Source organism: Lepisma saccharinum, chromosome 3 (genome assembly GCF_977018435.1).
Source record: "Lepisma saccharinum chromosome 3, izLepSacc3.1, whole genome shotgun sequence".
Classification (NCBI taxonomy): domain Eukaryota; kingdom Metazoa; phylum Arthropoda; class Insecta; order Zygentoma; family Lepismatidae; genus Lepisma; species Lepisma saccharinum.
Genome location: NC_139231.1, coordinates 72,204,735 through 72,223,444, shown reverse-complemented (window position 1 = coordinate 72,223,444; position 18,710 = coordinate 72,204,735). Strand labels below are relative to the sequence as shown.

At 37.1% G+C, this 18,710-nt stretch overlaps 1 protein-coding gene across 1 annotated transcript in view; it reads left to right on the top strand.

Annotated features, from left to right (window-relative positions):
- The window catches only part of Ser (protein serrate), a 311,007-nt gene that overhangs the window by 287,611 nt on the left and 4,686 nt on the right, over nucleotides 1–18,710 (top strand). The window contains exons 14-18 of the mRNA XM_083118768.1: nucleotides 9,816–10,043; nucleotides 13,598–13,942; nucleotides 15,544–15,743; nucleotides 16,328–16,663; nucleotides 18,521–18,683. Of these exons, the coding sequence (XP_082974894.1) occupies nucleotides 9,816–10,043; nucleotides 13,598–13,942; nucleotides 15,544–15,743; nucleotides 16,328–16,663; nucleotides 18,521–18,683 (1,272 nt within the window). The remainder of the gene's footprint in view (nucleotides 1–9,815; nucleotides 10,044–13,597; nucleotides 13,943–15,543; nucleotides 15,744–16,327; nucleotides 16,664–18,520; nucleotides 18,684–18,710) is intronic.

Sequence of the window (18,710 nt, the reverse complement as noted above, 5' to 3'; positions counted from 1 at the left end):
TTGCCTTTCGCGACATGTTCGACTAATCGTGACAATACGTTTCAACTTTTCTGCATAAACGTTGATCATCGTTTATCTTGTCCACATCGATTAATCTTCTTATGTTTTTTTTTTTTTGTTTTTTCGTCGCGTCCATCTCTTCTGTTATCACAATCGAGACTTCTAGATTATTATTTTTTCTTCCTGCAATTTTAGAAATGTAATTTTTCATGATCATCCAGCGAACGCCTGAGACATTTCAGCAAAATGTCGATTATTTAATGGATGTTGTAAGGTTCCATGTTTTTTTTTTCACTATCTCTTGTTTGGTCGATTTTGAATTTGGGAGTTATTTTTTTTATTTTGCCTTTCGCGACATGTTCGACTAATCGTGACAATACGTTTCAACCTTTCTACATAAACGTTGAAACGTTTCAACGAACAAACGTTTGTTCGTTGAAACGTTTCAACGTTTATGTAGAAAGGTTGAAACGTATTGTCACGATTAGTCGAACATGTCGCGAAAGGCAAAATAAAAAAAATAACTCCCAAATTCAAAATCGACCAAACAAGAGATAGTGAAAAAAAAAACATGGAACCTTACAACATCCATTAAATAATCGACATTTTGCTGAAATGTCTCAGGCATTCGCTGGATGATCATGAAAAATTACATTTCTAAAATTGCAGGAAGAAAAAAATAATAATCTAGAAGTCTCGATTGTGATAACAGAAGAGATGGACGCGACGAAAAAACAAAAAAAAACATAAGAAGATTAATCGATGTGGACAAGATAAACGATGATCAACGTTTATGCAGAAAAGTTGAAACGTATTGTCACGATTAGTCGAACATGTCGCGAAAGGCAAAATAAAAAAAAATAACTCCTAAGTATGATTACAAAGCAACAACGCCATCGGCAAGACATAATTACCAGAAAATAACTGCAACCGACACAGTGAGAGGGGTCTTCATATTGTAAGGCCAGTTCATCTGCTTGCTATTAAAAAAAATAAATGCCGAACCTTGCAGGACACCCCGGGAAGCCTTGAACTGTTCTTGTTGAAACTAAGTGACACTGCTGTGAAGTAAGTCGCTCGATAGTTTTTTAGTATTCAGTCACCAAGCCCGTGGTAGCCATTCTAGGTAGTTGAGTCGATATTTCACTGGAAATAATGTATTTTCCATTGTTGAAAAAAAAGCAAGCTTCCAGTTTGAATGAATAAGCTATTTCGTCCACTCCTGTTGGGTCACCTAGCAAAAAGTTGAAAACAATTTCTTGAAGAGAAAAAAAAATACTGTTTCTTGTCACCAAGCATACGTACATGAAGAATATGCATGAGTTGATTTATTTATTTCTTCTTCTCTCTTTCCGAAGGCATACGCGCTTCTTATTCAAGAACCGGAATATTTGTGCCTTTCGAATCGAATTTAAGGAGGGAGTTCCATGACAAACATCTACTGAAGTTTTTAAGATGAGCCCCCGCAGAGTTTTTGCATGTCCTCTCCCAAGTTAGTGTCTCGTACTTGTGTTTTCGGTTTCCAGTGTGGACAGGTTAGAAACGAGTGTAGTGAATAAGAATCCCTCGGGCCTAATCCTTAATATATATAATATTGTCATTATTATCCTGCTGAAAATAATATTATGATAGCCGTCGCCATTTCAGAGTGGCAAATATTTAACTCTATTAATTCTTGAATTTTATTTTAGGTTAGGCATATTCAACGAATTCTTTTTTGATTACAATGCAACAATATTTTACATTTCAACGTTTTCGTAGTCGTCTAAACGTTTGAGAAAACCTTTTTTTGGTTACCGAGATGATAGAAGAAGAAGAGAGAAAATGATTGAATAATTTTGAGAACTTCTTAATATTGGACAGTGTAACCACTATGTTGTCGATGGAAACGAGGCAAGAACAACATTACCACTATGCTATCGGGGTGAACGGCATTTTTCCATTATCATTTGTGTCCACACACAAAACTTCGTGTCTGTCTGCATCCATACCTAGATCGAGAAATTCGAACCATGCCTCAGCCCCTTGTGACTTATTTAATTCTTTACACTCATCAAAATATGTGCTTAATAAAATGCCTCAATCGCACGAGCTATGGCATCCTCTGTAAGCATCCAAGCAACCACATGTATAAATTATAGTCTCCCACACATAATGCTCTTTCATGTCCAAATAGATTCGCTTCCTCCACCATCAGGGCAGTGGGAGCTCGTGTACCATGAGGGGTTGAATAGACCTAAAAAAAATCGGTTGGGATGGAAAAAAAATGGATAGAAATCTTTCTCAGATCAGAATAGGCTTGTATTTGCTGTCCTCGGGTTTAAGAAGCCTAGTTAGTTAGTTGGTTGTTTCCCCCTGCACCATTTCAATTTTTGAATAATCACTTGTTAGTTATGAACGCACCGTTGACATCTTGTCTGATTATTTATGTGTTTGGGTTGAGGCTCCGTATTTGCTCGCAACATTTATTTTCTTCTTTTTCTTGTTATATGATTTTTACATTAGAAACGACAGATTTCCATTAACAGTATTTCATGTTATGGAAACATTTAAGTCTATACGCCATCGGGGGTGGGATTGCAACCTACGTCATCCGACAAAAGTCAGGATCGGTATTGTAACATTTAATTGCTCAGGTCATTTTTAAATATGTACAGCTATAGGTAAACATTGTAACTTGAGCCCTCAGAGTCGTAGACCGGCAAAAATACACCTCTGTTAATCGCCTCGTGTGGGGAAGAGGGACAATTGTAGTTGTTGGTGTAATGCACTTCGAAGCAGACGTGCCCCACTTTTTCAATTTCATCAAAACAACCATTATTCATCCTCATCGTTGCCATTAGCCAAAATAGCCTCGCGTTACAATTTTCGTAGTAATCTCCGTTCGCCCCTTGGCTTTTCGTAGATTAACAAAAATCGTCTGAAGTTTGAACTCTCCATACTGTTGCAAGCTGTTTTTGTGATTGTCCGCCTCGATTATTCAAAATGCCACATGTTCGCATATTCAAATACACACAAGTGAAGAGGGTTCATATCACATCAGTGATTTTAAATTGTATTCTCGGGGCCATGCACACATTTCCTAACATTGTTGATTTGTTGTCGATGAGTTGTGCGGGTACAGATGTGAAGTAGTTAATAAGTATATTCATGTCCATGCACATTACCGTACTGTGGCTGTTGCGTCCCACACCCATGTGTAATGTTTTATTTCTCTTGTTGGCTGAACGCGAAGATGCTCGAGACTGCTTTCAAAAATTATTTTCGGCCTCGCTTCACGATACAGCCGTATGCATGTAAAACTAGTATATCACACACAGGCAGAGGGGGGCAAAAAATAATATTTCTCTCTTTCCCTCGCTTTTGCCCATCTTCCAGTGTTCGTCTAGATAGCATGACTAGCAAAAATATTGAAATCGAAATAAGAATTATCCGTTATGGTCTCCCTCCCTTCTTTGCATGCATGTTGCGCTGACATGTAAATAAGCGCTATGCTTTAATAAAAAAAACAACCGTTGTACAACTGTATAGGTTCTCGTCCATCTCATGCCAGGGACTGGGTATATCTTGTATACAGTTTATAGTGGCATCATATTCCTTCACCAGATATCAAACTCGAGAGACTTGCAAGACAGCTCAGGTTATAACTTACTACGAGGTCTGTTTTTTTAAAAAAATAATAATCGTCAGTCCATATGACAATACTTGCTGTTTAACTAACAGTATTCGAATCTCTGAGGGGCCGGGGCATTCCACATTTACCTTTGCTAGAAAGCACAGTGCAATAAATGTTCTTTTTAAGTTATGCAATAATTTTGACATTATATTCATGTCCATTCCCCAAGACTAGATTTATATACACAACCAACTCGCTCTTGCAATATATTATCTGATGCGACATTGTGAAAGGTTCTCGTATGTTCGCGAAACAGGAAATACACGTCATAGCTTCCGTGAATCGAAAGCAAGGTTACTGGGGGCACGCAAAATACCGTAAGAAGAATTATATATTCCAAATGCAGGCATCATCATTTTTCTCTTGCACAAATAGAATAATCGGGCTGAATTTCCAGTCTAAAACCACCATGTTCTGGCAGCAAGTATCAAAAACCTGTGGTAATTTTATTATATGATAGGAGGTGAGTGAAATGGTTGTTGCAAGTTATCTTTTAAACCCAGTACGTGTGTAGGAAAAACTGCGTATAAGCTGTATCACACTCTCTCTGTCTGTGTGTCAGGTGGTCGTGTCGTTCGCTAGTTGTATGTCACAGCTTAACCCGTACTAGGTAATATTTTTACATGAGGTAAGTTGGCATACTCTGGTAGGGTATATGTTTCAAGCCTCTAGCTGTAGAGCCTATTTGCAAAAAAATAAGTTTGGTAACACTACTCGTCGAAAGCAGCTCAAACAGTGTTGCTAGCTGTAGGTTAATTTTCCCCGTTATACAATTGCAAGAGGTGAGTTGCTTATAGCCTATCTGGAAGGCTTGGTGTGTGTGTGTCCATGGCTTATGTCGTAGGTTAATAAAATTTGCAATAAATCTTGTGTGTGTTGGCAACCGTCAGCCCTTACATGTAATATAGCAGCCTTACTTATTGTAAGACATAGTGTGTATGTATGTGTGGGGGAGGTTAGTTTGAGCGAGCCGCTTGTCGCCTAAACACTACAGCTCACAGGTCGGTAAAATCTGACATGAAAGCAGATAATACGATTATGCCTTATTTATATATAATTTTCACGGGGCATACAATATTGTTAAGAGCGTTAGTTTTTGTAGAGCTCTCTTTTTCCATCTTTCCTCTAAACAGTGAAGCTGTAGAAGACGCAATTAGCTAACCTAGCATACAACATACCTTCCTAATTAATATGGATATTGTCACACGTTCCTCTTATTTTATACTGTTGTAAATGGAAAAGATTATGTACGGTAAATGTTTTGTACATTATAGGAAAAAAATTCAAAATATCCTTCAATTTTAATTCGAATCGAGTCGAATTTTTACATATTTCCACGCCACCACATATTGTCCTATTTGCTTCTTTTACTTGCCTTGCTTAATTAACTCTCGCTAATTAGCATTTTTTTGGAAGAAGTCAACTAGAACAACATATGGCGGTATGAGAAATATGTAAATCAAAGAACATTTTAGCAATATATGGGCCCTAGCAATTAGCTTTCTCGACTAAGAGTACTCTTTTAAACGTCTTCTGCTGATCGTATTACTAAACAAGGACGTTTAAAATTTTTGGGTGTTGAAAAAGTTTGACCCCCTACTTTTTATTTCTATTGTTTGCTAATAGATGGCGCTAATAGTACCTCCTCCCCTCCCCTCTCCCCTCTTCTCCTCTGCTGTATGACAAATAGCGCAAACATAAAAATCAAGATTTTGGAGAGCAAAACATAAAATTTGCATGCATCTGATGTCGAACCAGGAACTTTTATCTTTCGGGGAGTCAACATTATTTTTTACTCAGTCGTCATATAACATGAACACACGCAAAGATTCACATGTGCTTTTATTATTTTGTGTTCGGTAAGTACAAGTATATTCTTACATAAATTATTGTTTAATTTAATACATTGTAAACTCAAAACCTGCTAAACTAACACTCCTTCTGTGTTTCATTAAACTATTGAAAGCGAATGTTGCGTGCATGCGGAAATAACATGGAAAAAAAAACCCGGATGGAAGCAATTTAAAATCACTGGGGCAAGGTCAGTATTACGAGAGCGTAAAAAACACGTGCTTCATTCAACTTCGAAAAATAAGAATGAATGTGTAATAACACTGGTATTATTTGTAATCACAGTGCTTACTCATGTATTTTGTTTAATATTTTATTTCAAATTCACTGTCAGAAACTAGTGTTGTTAGTTTCTGCATGTAGGTTTATTTACTCTGTTAGTTGTCACTGTCAAGTTTTTAGTATTCGTACAGCATAAAAAACTATAACCCCCCTCTCAAAATATATACATTGTATACGCCAAGATGCGCAATAGCCTGGCAACACATCATGAAAAAACATGCCAAGAAGACCCAGGGGGTTTATAAGTCAGTGCTGCCAATTCCTATTTGTAGGTTAGCTTAGCCAGTAAAAGATCATATAGTAGAATTTTTGTAGAGTGGGTGTTTGCGAGTTCCACGACGCGCTGCCCGAGGATACCCTATGCAGCGTCATCCTGATTGCAGAGAAGTCCTTCGCCTACGACGTGAAGAACGAGAGAGTGACAGAACAGTTTTAAAATTCATAAAAAATTGCCACATACTAACATCAACATCCAACACATTTTAGGTTATATAAAATTTGTGAAAACCTTATAATACTGAAATATTAAAACAAACGGACTCCCCCTTGTAGGTTAGTTCGGTGCGTAAATAAAAAAAAATAATAGGTTAAGTTATATCACTTAGGATCGTAAAAAAATTAAAAAAATCGTAAAAAAAAAAATAGGTTAAGTTATATCACGTAACATCGTGATATACCTACCAAGTACGAGTAGGGAAAAAAATGAGTGCAGTGAAAATTTGTACTAAAACATCGCTAAACGCTATAACATCGGCAAAAAATTGTCAAAATATGTCAAAAACTTATATTCGATTGATAAAAAAAAAATACCTACAAAATATGATCCTCAAATAATAACGTTCAAACAGTGCATAAATAAAAAAAATGATAGGTTAAGTTATATCACTTAGGGTCGTAAAAAAATTAAATAATCGTAAAAAAAAGATAGGTTAAGTTGTATCACGTAACATCATGATATACCTACCAAGTACGAGTAGGGGAAAAATGAGTATAGTAAAAATTTGTACTAAAACATCGCTAAACGCTAAAACATCGACAAAAAATTGTCAAAATATGTCAAAAAGTAATATTCAATTGGTAAAAAAAGAGAATACCTACTAAGTACGACTTTGAAACCCCTAATATGCACTACTCATATAGCAAAGTAAATTTGGCTTTATTCACATTTTTCAATGCCATGCTAGTCTCGAATGCGGTTGAGCCTCGGGCACCAAGTCTCGTTTCGATTTTACAGAAGTCTGTCTCTGGCTCGTCACGTGTCGATTTTTACATGGCCATTTCGGTGCCATCCATATTTTCTTTGAACCTTGCAACTGGAAAAGGAAAGAGATGACATAATTCCCCCGCCTTAGTAAAATCTGCGATGCTGTGTAGCAACATCGAATAGGTGATCTATCAATAACCAAGCATCGTATACATTTTTTTCAAGTTTTCATCATTGCAGTAGTTAAACAGATTTGTAGGCATGTATAACAGCGTTTGTGTAAGTTCACTTTAGTTCACATTTACATCTTGGAAAGTTTATTTGGAAAACTTTATCTGGATCTGGAGTATTAGAAACACAAAAATATGAGCTCCATCCGAGGAATCGAAACATGTGACCCTTGCAAAAAGAAAAAAAAAACAGTTGATTTGAAGCTCAATTTAGTGGTTTGTATCCTAATTACAGCTGAATGCTGAATACCATATTCATTTTCGTGGAAAAGTATGACGTTCTTCATTAGCAGAAAATACATTGCGAATGATATAAGAATTGTTCCCTAGTATTAAATTTCAACATAGTATAATTCTTAAGAGAGGAAAAATATCTACATGCATTTGTACATAATTATCTTATTTTACGATTAAATTGATGAAGAGAACCTCTATTTCCAGGTCGGATTTGAACCTGAAACATCGTTAATCTAGCATTCAATTAGCATGTTTCTCTGATATAATATTGCAATACTGTGTATTTTTAAGTACTTTAAGCTCGGCAACAAAATTTTAAGTTAATTGATTTCAGTGAAATATTAGCATACACGGTTGGCAACGCTGTCAGTCCATTAGGCCATTACCAGAGGAAACTGCAAGCAACATTTGCGCGGGTTCCTCTACAGAACTAAGAGGCCGGTCTCGTACACTTCCTGTCAGTGATTTTAATGATATAATATGTACCGCGGGGAAGACGAACAGAGAAAAACAAAAGGAAGCGAGCTTTAGAAGGTAGATAGTCTCAGTAAATCACAGCCCCAAAAAAAAACCAAATCTCCCTCGCGCGCTTGAAAGAGAATAATATTTATGAGGCTTTGCGTGACAAATTAAATGGCACCACCACATTATTTCGCCAGCAGAAGCACACTACTGCAATATAGTCTGTGCAATACAATTGTTCGGTATGTGTGAAAAACAGGAAGTAAGTGCCTTGTTTCATTCTTTCCTTTTTGTGCCTTGTTACGTTATTTGAGTAAAATTAAACGAGCGAGTTCATGTCTTCACAAATGCAAAGTCCTTGAATATTTTTTGAGCCTAAAACCCAATGGAATCAATAAAATCTTCGATCCTACTGACGGAAGTCCACAGGATTTCTTCCAGGGAGGGACAAGCAAGGTATTTTTTCCAGGGGAAGAAATTCAGTACATTTTCCCCCATAATAGTGTTGTCCCCTCAAAAAACACCCATCCGGTTTGAAGTTATCATGTTCCTGCAATACCCTCGCAATTATTAACATATATTACTGTGACTGACATAAAATTATACTTGTAAAATACACTTATTTGGTTGACATTCATTTTCGGTAGCCCGCCTTGCCCCCTTCCCTTCCGGACGTACATGATCCTCACGACTCACCCCTGCGACCCGATCGGTTTTGCCATGCTATAAAGAACAAACTTCACACCATCGCGACACAATATGTGAATAGAGTGGCACTATTGTCATGCCGGACGGCGCTTCAATTTGCATCAGCAGAAATCATTGCCGAAGCGCTCTTCAGCCACTCTATAGAACTCATCCTAACTCGTTGCTTCACATTCGTATTATGTTAATAAACGGGAGTCGATTTATGCTTCCCGCCTCTCTACGGTAAAACAACAATACTTTTTTGTAGGCACGGTGGTACATACACAATTGTGTCCCAAGTGCAGTGAATGGTGATTGGTTTACTTGAAATTTCGGAGCAGTTAAATACATTGTCTGTTTGATTTATTTATTTGTTTCATTTTACTTCGTTTTCTGCCACGTTTGGCTAATCGCGAAGACGAGGATGAATGGTGATAAAATGGATGAAAGGACAATCACAAACACACAAGGACAGCACGAGCCACACGGAGGATTATACTGGCCGTGAGTCCAGTCGCCAGAGCCTCGCTAGTCTGCAAAATACAGTCCAGGGTGTACTACGTGGAAGGGAGGTTGATTTGGGTGTTCGCAGAAAGGGTCACCCTTACACCCCTACATTGTCGAGTTTTTGTTTGAGGTCCACTTTATTCACAGATAGGTTCATCGGGACTGAACCTACAATTTGGAGTCGAAACCGACCCACTATCGAACCCTTGATAACAAGGCGATGACGTAACTAGTACACCACCGGGGAGGCCAAGAGCAGATAAAAATATATTATTATTATTATATTTGTTATAAGAATATTTAGATATTATTATTATTATTATTATTATTATTATTATTATTACTAACAACCGAGTAGAACATTTAATAGCTGCATGATCAGTTATTCATTTTCTAACATTAATCTCATTCCCCAACATTCGCTGTTCCAATGCAAGTATAAATACACCCTTACTACAAACAAGCAAATAACATTAGGTAATAAATTCATTTGGGTTGAGCCCCACGTGGTCTGCTAGCCGAGCCTCAATGGACAAGTCAGTTTGCATCTGGATAGGTTCATTTTTTGCTGTAGCAAACCTTTCAGATTAGAGACTAAAATGTGTAAGTTTATTTCTCCATTAGTGATTAGTTATGTCTATCCAAAGCGCAAAATATTAACTATTCGTTTTTGTTTCAGATATCAACGACTGCGATCCAAACCCTTGTCGCAATGACGGGATCTGCATAGACGCGGTGGCCGACTTCATGTGTACTTGCAAAGACGGGTGGAAAGGGAAGACCTGCAACCTGAAAAACAGCCATTGCGATACTAGCACCTGTCGAAACGGCGGAACTTGCAATGACCGAGGCGACACCTATGTTTGTCGATGCACAGAAGACTGGGAAGGAACCACATGTCATATTGGTGAGCATCCTGATATTTTTTTGAAAGTCTTAAATTATGCTGCATTTCCAGAGTAACGATTACGCTAACAACGAATTATTTTGTCGAATATATCATGACTAGGGATCTGAAGGTTTGCAATCAACAATTTGGGCCAAATTCGATGTTTTATTAAATAAACAAGCTGTACTGTAAATCAATTTGTTAGACCTACTTATAGATAATCCATCTAAAAGAACATTACACAGAAAGATTTAGATGTCAAACTGATAATAAAAATGACAATCTTGGCCAAGAAACTTAGACAAATTGAACACACTGTTCTCTCTCTCTCTCTCTCTCTCTCTCTAGAAAAAGCTTCGTCGCGATTAGCCAAAAGTGGCAGAAAAGCGACGCTAAATAACAAAAATCAAAAATAGAAAAACTACTGCCAAAATACTATACATTTACACAAAGACGCCTTGATTTCTAAGCTTGTTCTCTCACATAACTACAGAACGAGAATATGCTAACTCCGGTTGAAAGATATACCTTTTGTCGTTGAAAATCGGCAGCGGGGAAATGTGACGTTTACTAACTCTAGACCACTGCAAATCACTCGTTTCGTAGCAGAGTTGATCGTATATTAGAATACTTTCGTGGCTGCAAAATTCCGATTCTGAGCGTATTTTTCGCTATATGCGCGTAAAAAGTTGTGAATTTGCGAGAAAGGCACTAAAAATCGAGTAAAAGACCAAATTCTTGTTATATCGCGACTTTCCCGCCATAAAAAGATTGCTTGTATGGTTCAACATGGTAACCGTAAAACAGATGCCCCAATAGATTTCTTTCTCTGTTCTATAACAGTATCAATTAAAGTCCTTTGATTAGGAAGCTAAAGTTTTCAGTCTAATTTTTTCGAAGATAAAACAGCACATTTAAAACTTATTATTCAAACATAATTTTGTGCATTATTTTTTTAATGTGTAGCCTACCTGTTAGTAAAATAGAATCTAAATTCGCCAACACATTTCTTCCACTTCAAAATATAAATGTTTTATGAATGGCTTATAGTTACGTTCAAGCGTTTCTAATGGATACTAGCGACCTGTTAAGGTTCGCCTTGATTTTATCTACCAAAGGTGCATGGGGGTGTGTTGACATAGACAGAGCTCCACACATTCATGATTTTAGTGCGAGCGGTCCTGGATTCAATCCCGTTTGATCCATGAGGACAAACAATAGAGATGAGACTCGATGCAGTGGCCTCACGTTATCCATTGATTTGAGAGACTCTCTCTCGAAAGATTGTTGCATCTTTAGAATTTAGTTTTAGGAAGCAGTGTTTTTTTTTTTTAACCAAATGTATGTAGTTCCTCTAAAAACATATTTTAACAAACAAGTCAGATCATAATGGCGGGTAAAATACAGTTAAGGTTCTAAATGAAGAGCTTTCTGAACCTGGCAACAGAGTTCAGGTGTAATCGCTCATGAACGTTTCCTGAAGCAAAAAGTCAGGAATGTGACCTTGCCTCCGCAATCTCACATTTAACATTGCTCGGTGAATGTTCAAGAGATAATGTAAGATCTCGTTTCGGAGGCAGGAATTTGTGGGAAAAAAGTGACAAGTTTTTACGATCGCGACCTGTCAATTATTCCACACTATCATGAATTTCATCATTGATATTATTGCTAAACCCAATACGTAGCACCGTAGGACGTAAACAATACTCTGCACAACCAACAACTTGTCTTTGGCTGGGTGGTCCCATTGCCATTGTAAATATTCAGCAGCTATATCAACAGGTCAATTACCATACACTTATCATCGGCGCGTTTCATTAACATTCTGAGCTTTAGGCAGTGTGCTTGTGTCAAAAGGGCATTCCATCTGCAGGTGTCAACTAAAATGACAGAATAGAACAAAGGAATGACGGTTGATAAATGCAGAAAGGTATCGTCAGGTTGTCTGAGCTAGCTGGTGATGGGAATGGATGGGAAGACTGCCTTCATCGCTTGCTTTTTTGTTTCTTTAGCTCTCTCTCTCTTTCTCTGTGTGTTATTTGTCATTTGTATTGTGTCTGCCTTCTACATGTTAATTTTGTGAGTTGTTGTTCGTGAGTACATGTGTGAGAACATTAATAAATTATAACTTCGCGCGCTTTCTCCATTGTAAAATGAATTAAGGTGCCACTTTTGACCGTGCAGGATAATAAGCAAGCATAGAATTTCAAATCGCATCTCCTTATTTGAAGCAAGCACAGATGTTAACAAAAAATGCTTGCAAGGAGATAAGTTCATTTCAACATACTTATTTTCCATTGTAGTGTACGGATGCGTTTCGTTTGTCACGTCTTACTGTACAGCGATCATTAAAGCATAATGTGCACCTCACCTATGGTGTAGTGGTAACGCCGTCGGGTTGTGATCAAGGGGTCTCTGATTCGATACCCGGTGGAGACACATAGTGGTTAGGATCCCACTTTAAACTGTATGTCCAGTCCCGATTAGCCTGTCTGTGTATAAAGTGGACTTTAAAAACTCAAATTTAGTCATGATGTGCTTACGTGGTTTGCTCCTCAGGTCTGTGCCTGAGACGAATTTATGCAGAATGCCTTCTATTTTCGAACAATAGTCCCAATATGAAAAACCTCAAACATTACATCAGCTTCAATGATCCTACAGTGCCATGGGCAAAATTATTTCTGATAGGTGTATAGGAGGCTGAAAAACCGAAACCATGACAGCAGCATAGCAGAGGATACCCTAAGCAAGAATAGAATTTGACGTTCTCTGCAACGAATTCACTCCCGCTTGAGGAAAATGTTATTCCTCTATTTACACTCGTAGCAAACACCACCCTAGAGCACAGGGCGCGTGCGCTGCTCTACAGAACTCTATCGTCTCTCAACTGCAGCAAAGCTTGTTCCTTGCGAAATATAAAAAGTTCGAAATGGGTACTTGTCAGTGGCGTGCCCAGGATTTTCGAAAGGAGGGGGTTAAGTATACATTTTTAGTAGTCAGCCTCATTTACCATCTTTTCCTGCATTTGATGTTCTTTTTTTTAGGAATACTGGGCCAAAGGGGGGTTATAACCCCAAACAACCCCCCCCTCTTGGGCACGCCACTGATACTTGTTACTATTTATTTTGATTTCCTGTGGGTTAATTTGGGCGAATTACTTCAGGTGGGAATTTTTTAAGCAATGTTCCTGCATGGAGTGGCCCTGGGTTCACCCAGTCTGTAATAATGGGTACCTGGGGGGGGGGGGGGGCTGGGAAGTAAAGGCGGCCGGAGCATAGTGCTGATCACGTCAACTATGCAAACAGGCTAGATTATGCGTGGTACCATATGGTTTCACAGGGCGCCGCGACATTTACTCTTTTTATTTATATTCTTTCCACGTCTGTAGCGACCGCCCCTTTCGACCACCCTATGCTAACGTCACGTAATTTTTTTTTGTAAATTCAGTAGAGGAAATTGATCTATATAGCTACATATATGTACTAGCTACATTCCACATATTCTAAAAGAGTATGCTCATGCCTTGTAAAAATCGATTACGATAGTTACATTTTTATATTGTTCTTTCACAGCTAAGACACACCCATGCAAATCCAACCCCTGTTTGAATGGTGCCACCTGTGTGAACACTGGCGACTTCTACTCCTGCATCTGTAAAGATGGATTTGAAGGTCAGCATTGTGAGTTGAATATAAATGACTGCAACCAAAGACCGTGTTTCAATGGAGGAAAATGCATTGATGGCATTAACTGGTCACTTTGTGAATGTGCATCTGGATTCACAGGACCTGACTGTAGGATTAACGTCAATGAGTGTGCATCAAATCCATGTGGATTTGGTAGTACTTGCGTTGATGGTATCAATGAATTTCGATGCCTTTGCCCACCAGGAAGGAAAGGACCAAGATGTGAAGAAGGTGAGCTCTTAGTTATTTTTATTTTTAAATGCTAATAAATTTTGGACAACTAATGAAATAATGTTGCAAACTCTACATGTTTTAAACTAGTGATCATAGATATGTTATATTTTATACTAACTCTGTCTTGCTTTACTTCTAAAATGAATAACGTTGTGACCTCCTTCCAAAATACAACTCTTATGTTCACTTTTCTGCAGTTTGTTTTCCTCAACACCTTGAAAATGAAGCATGCGCGCCGACTACGTGGGTGCTCGAGCACCCACATAAATAATCTTGTGGGTGCATTTTGATAAAAACAAAATAAAGTAAATATTTCTCACTTGCCATTATCAAAAAATAATAAGCAATTAAAACATTGAGATGGATGTTAAAATTTCTAACCTCTAAAACATAATTGTTTCAAATGTGTTTGTGCAAAGGCAACCAAGCAACACATTCTTCCCCCTTCCTTGCCTGTCTCTGGCCAAGTCAAAGGCAGTCCCCACAATAACAATGGAAGTATATTGACATTACCAAAATTGTAAACAAATTCATAAGTGCAAATGACGTAAGAAGGAATGTGTTTTATATTGAAAGTTAACATGTCATGATTATCTTCATTATTATTTGGTACATAAAGTACATAGTTATTTTGTAGTTTCTGTTCACAACAAAATCCTTGCATGGTTCTTTCTGCAATACAATTAAAATGATTTGCATTTATGAAGATTTTTTTCATTTTAATTTGTATGAATGTGGTATTTTCTTTTAGTAACGTGTTGATAATATCATTGCCTCTTGCAATCATTGTGCATGTAAGTTGTTTAAAGTATACAATACTTGATAATTATAGATCTAACCGCCTTTGATATGCACCCACAGAAATTTTGGAAAGTCGGCACCCTTGAAATGAAGCCTTCATAATATTTTTGGGGCAATGCCATGAAAAATTTGAGAGCATGTTAGGAGTTATTGGGGATGTGGATAAATCTCTATATAATAACTCACGATCATGATCATAAATGTCATATCTGATGTTCATATTTTTTTCTAAATTATGCTTTTTGAATCTCAATCTTCTTGAAGAAATTAACGTTTTGACAAGGACGTTTTACATTATTTGTTATAAATAAGCTGTGCCAATTATACCCCTAAAAAAGTTACAAGAAAGAGCCATTTTCACATTATTGATTATTTGCTTGGCTTTCTTTAGATCTTGTTGATATATTTCTCCATAATTCAGCTGATATGTTTGATCCTCATTGCCTATGCAAATATAAAATTGAATGTAAAACTCTTTACATACAATATAGACCCTTGGTCTCTGTAATAAATCTTTTCTAAATCCTGGTTTAAGTTTTGCATTTCAATATTAATAGAAGGAAAAGTTATTTATGTACACTAAAATTAGAAAGAAAACTTCCAAGTTGCTGGATTTTGAAACAATATTTTACTTTAATATCCTGAGAATATTTATATCAACGCATCTTTTAATCTTGGTACACAGAAAAGCAAATTTCTGAAGTAATCAAAATTTATATGTCAAAATTATGCTTTTGGGAGTAATAGCAAAAAGTATTCCTTCATGTGCTCATAATATATGTATTATTCTCTTTCAGTGGTCGACAAAGTTGTTAACAGAAAAATGTGCATGTGGATGGGTCAATATTTTGCTAACAATACAATCTGGCACCATGATTGCAATGTGTGTACCTGTGTGAACACCAAGGTAAAATGCACTCGCATATGGTGTGGTCTTGGAAATTGCCTTGGACATCCAAATTTGACACAGGACTCAGTTGTGTGCCAACCAAACCAGGTATGTTTTACATTACGGTTTCGATAATGTATTTCAAGTGCTTCTGAAATCAATCAACTGTTAATAATTTCACATTATTTGAAGTATATTTTACTACAGTTAATAATATTACTATTAATTACATTGTATTATTACCATAATTATTTTATTCAATTATTATTATTGCAACCAGTGCCTCAAATGGAAATTACTAGTGGATAGAAGGTTGCTGAAGCCTGGAGGCAAAAAATTAATAGCTAAAAGGGAGCAGTGATTATGATTAGAAACGACAGTAAGACAAGTATCCACCAATTTCAAGCATTGCATACAATGTTTGCCTGTATATTGAATGAAAATTCAAGATTTAAAAAAAATAAAATTCTAATGAACTTTCACTAAAAATAAATAAAGTTTTACACAGAAATCAATGATTAAAATACTTTTTCACACATGTTTCTATCTTCTGTTATGAAATTGCATTATTATGTAGCACATTTTGATCTGAATTAATTAACCTTCGGAAAACTCCAATGCACTCTACTCTGCACCCTAATACACACATAGAATTAATTATAGCATTAACTCCATTGTCTCATGTTTTGTAGGTGTGTGTTCCATCACCCCAAGAAGCTTGCTTAACCCAAACTTGCACTCCATGGGGTGAATGTCGGGATCTAGGAAGTGGGAAGAGTGTTGGATTACCAATGGTTCCTGCTCCTCCAAGTTGTTGGCCAAATCAAGCAACATTAAGCAACAACTGTGCCAGATTGAGTTTGTTGTTCGACAAAAGCAAACTTCCTCGGGGAGTTTCAGTTGAAGGGCTTTGTATGCAGCTCAGGAGACTTGCTGCTTTTCATCAGGCCAGTTTGAACAGAAACGACGAGTTAATCATTCTTTGTGATCTTAAAACTGGATTCAATGATACAGTGGAAGTTACAATGGTAAGTTTCAAACTTGATATGCAATACTTTTACAGGGTGTGGACAAACATTAAAATCCGTATACCCCTTACATATATTATCACAAAGGTTGTATGCCTCTTAGGAATGCAGAATATTTAAGTGTCCCCCTCTGCGGTATCTGCATATCCAGGAGTGGCTCCAGAGGAATATGCCGGAATGCATTTCTTCCCCCTAACAGTCCTTACTTCAACCCTTTGCATTGCAAGTTGTGGGCAGTGCTTGAGGGCATGGTCTGCGTCTGCAAGAGGGACACCCCAATATCAACTTTGAATGCTCTCCGATGAAGGTAGTGGTGAATTTCTCAATAGACCCCTGCATTCCACAATTTACAATTGGCCTTGGTGACTTAGAAACTATGTTAAGGTCAAAGGCGGTTATTTTGAAAAGTGATTGTTATTTCATGTTCAGAATGCTTGTAACACATATAACAAGTTAATTAAAATGTTTTCAAAACAATGCTACAACAGTACTTAAGGCAAGACTAGGTAGCTCTCTAGACTAGAGCCACTTCATATTTTCAATAAAGAGACATAGTATCCGGGCCAGTGCTGATATTTTGGAGCTTCGACTCTAAGGAGCAAATAACAATTTTACACCTAAAAGGTAGCAGCAACTATTCCGGTTGAAAAAAAGTATGCTTTTATCACGTTTGGTGCAAGTGACCAACCTTCATGGTGGAGTGATTAGCGTAACATGGTAAGATGATCACATTACATGAAATCATAAAACGTTGTGTACAGAGGAGTTCCTTATGAAAGCATTGCATTATTATTTTTCATTCTTCTAATTTCTAGGTAAATAAAATGGTTTTTGATTGATTTAGTTTATTTTACTTCGTGTTTTGTGCCTCTTGGCTAATTTGCGAAGATGGGGATGAGTGATGAAATGCTGAAATTGATGAATGGACATTCACAAACAACCAAGCCCGACCGGGATTCGAACCCGGGACCCTTGGCATTGCAGCGTAATGTGCTAACCACTCGGCCACAGGGTAGGGCGTAAATAAAATGGCTAAAAATTTGATATTGTGTATAGAGTACATTTATTGAAAGTACTGGAAAAATTAAAATTGTCACTTTTAAGATATATTATAATCTCGTATTTAGGCCAGGCAACACAGCAGATCTGACATGACAGATATATTAAGGAAACAACACAACGTGACACAATGAGTACTTTTGTTAGTTATCTACAATCTGATTGCAGATTTTGTCAATGTTCGATAATTTGGGAAGCAGTAACAATGCATTACAATAGCTTACATCAGAATCAATATTTTAATATATCAATTTATATGTTTTGAATTGAATATATATCTGTATATGCTACTACTGCCCTTGCACTGCAGATTATTATTGTGGAGGCCACAGGGGCTATTCAAATAGGATCCTCCCCACCCCGTTTCCAGTCTGTAATTGAGGTCTGTGGCTGAAGTGAATACATTCACGTATGTGCAGATCATTTTGTCACAAGATGCTCTAAATCCCATGGACCTTCGTGATTTTGTTGCAAACCATGGCAAGGTGATTTGAGTCAAATATTTCATCCAGTGTGCAGCCATGGTAAAACCTGTCCCTGAGACAGTTTGCGACAAGAATGACACCTCATGTCATGTCGGATCCGGTGTGCGACTGGTCTTACAGTCACGTATCATATGTATAAAATTTTATCTTATATGCATGCATAAAAAATACAATACCTACATGGTCACTTATTGAATAATTAGAAAAAAAATACCAGGTAAAATATAATTTATTTACACATGACTTTTTATATATTACATTATAATCTTCCCTTTATGCAGTTAAATAATTTTAAACTCTTTATCTCTTTCAGTCATCTCAAATGACAAATTCAAATCAAGAAGAGACAATGGCCATTTCTGAAGGAATACGAGTACTAGGAGAATTAATTAGTCGGAAGCAAACGAACATATCAGCTCTAATGGCAGTTGTAGAAGTCAAAGTGGAGACAGCTGTAGTGAGCGAAGAAACTCAAGGTGAGTTCCTAATATTTCCATAAGTAC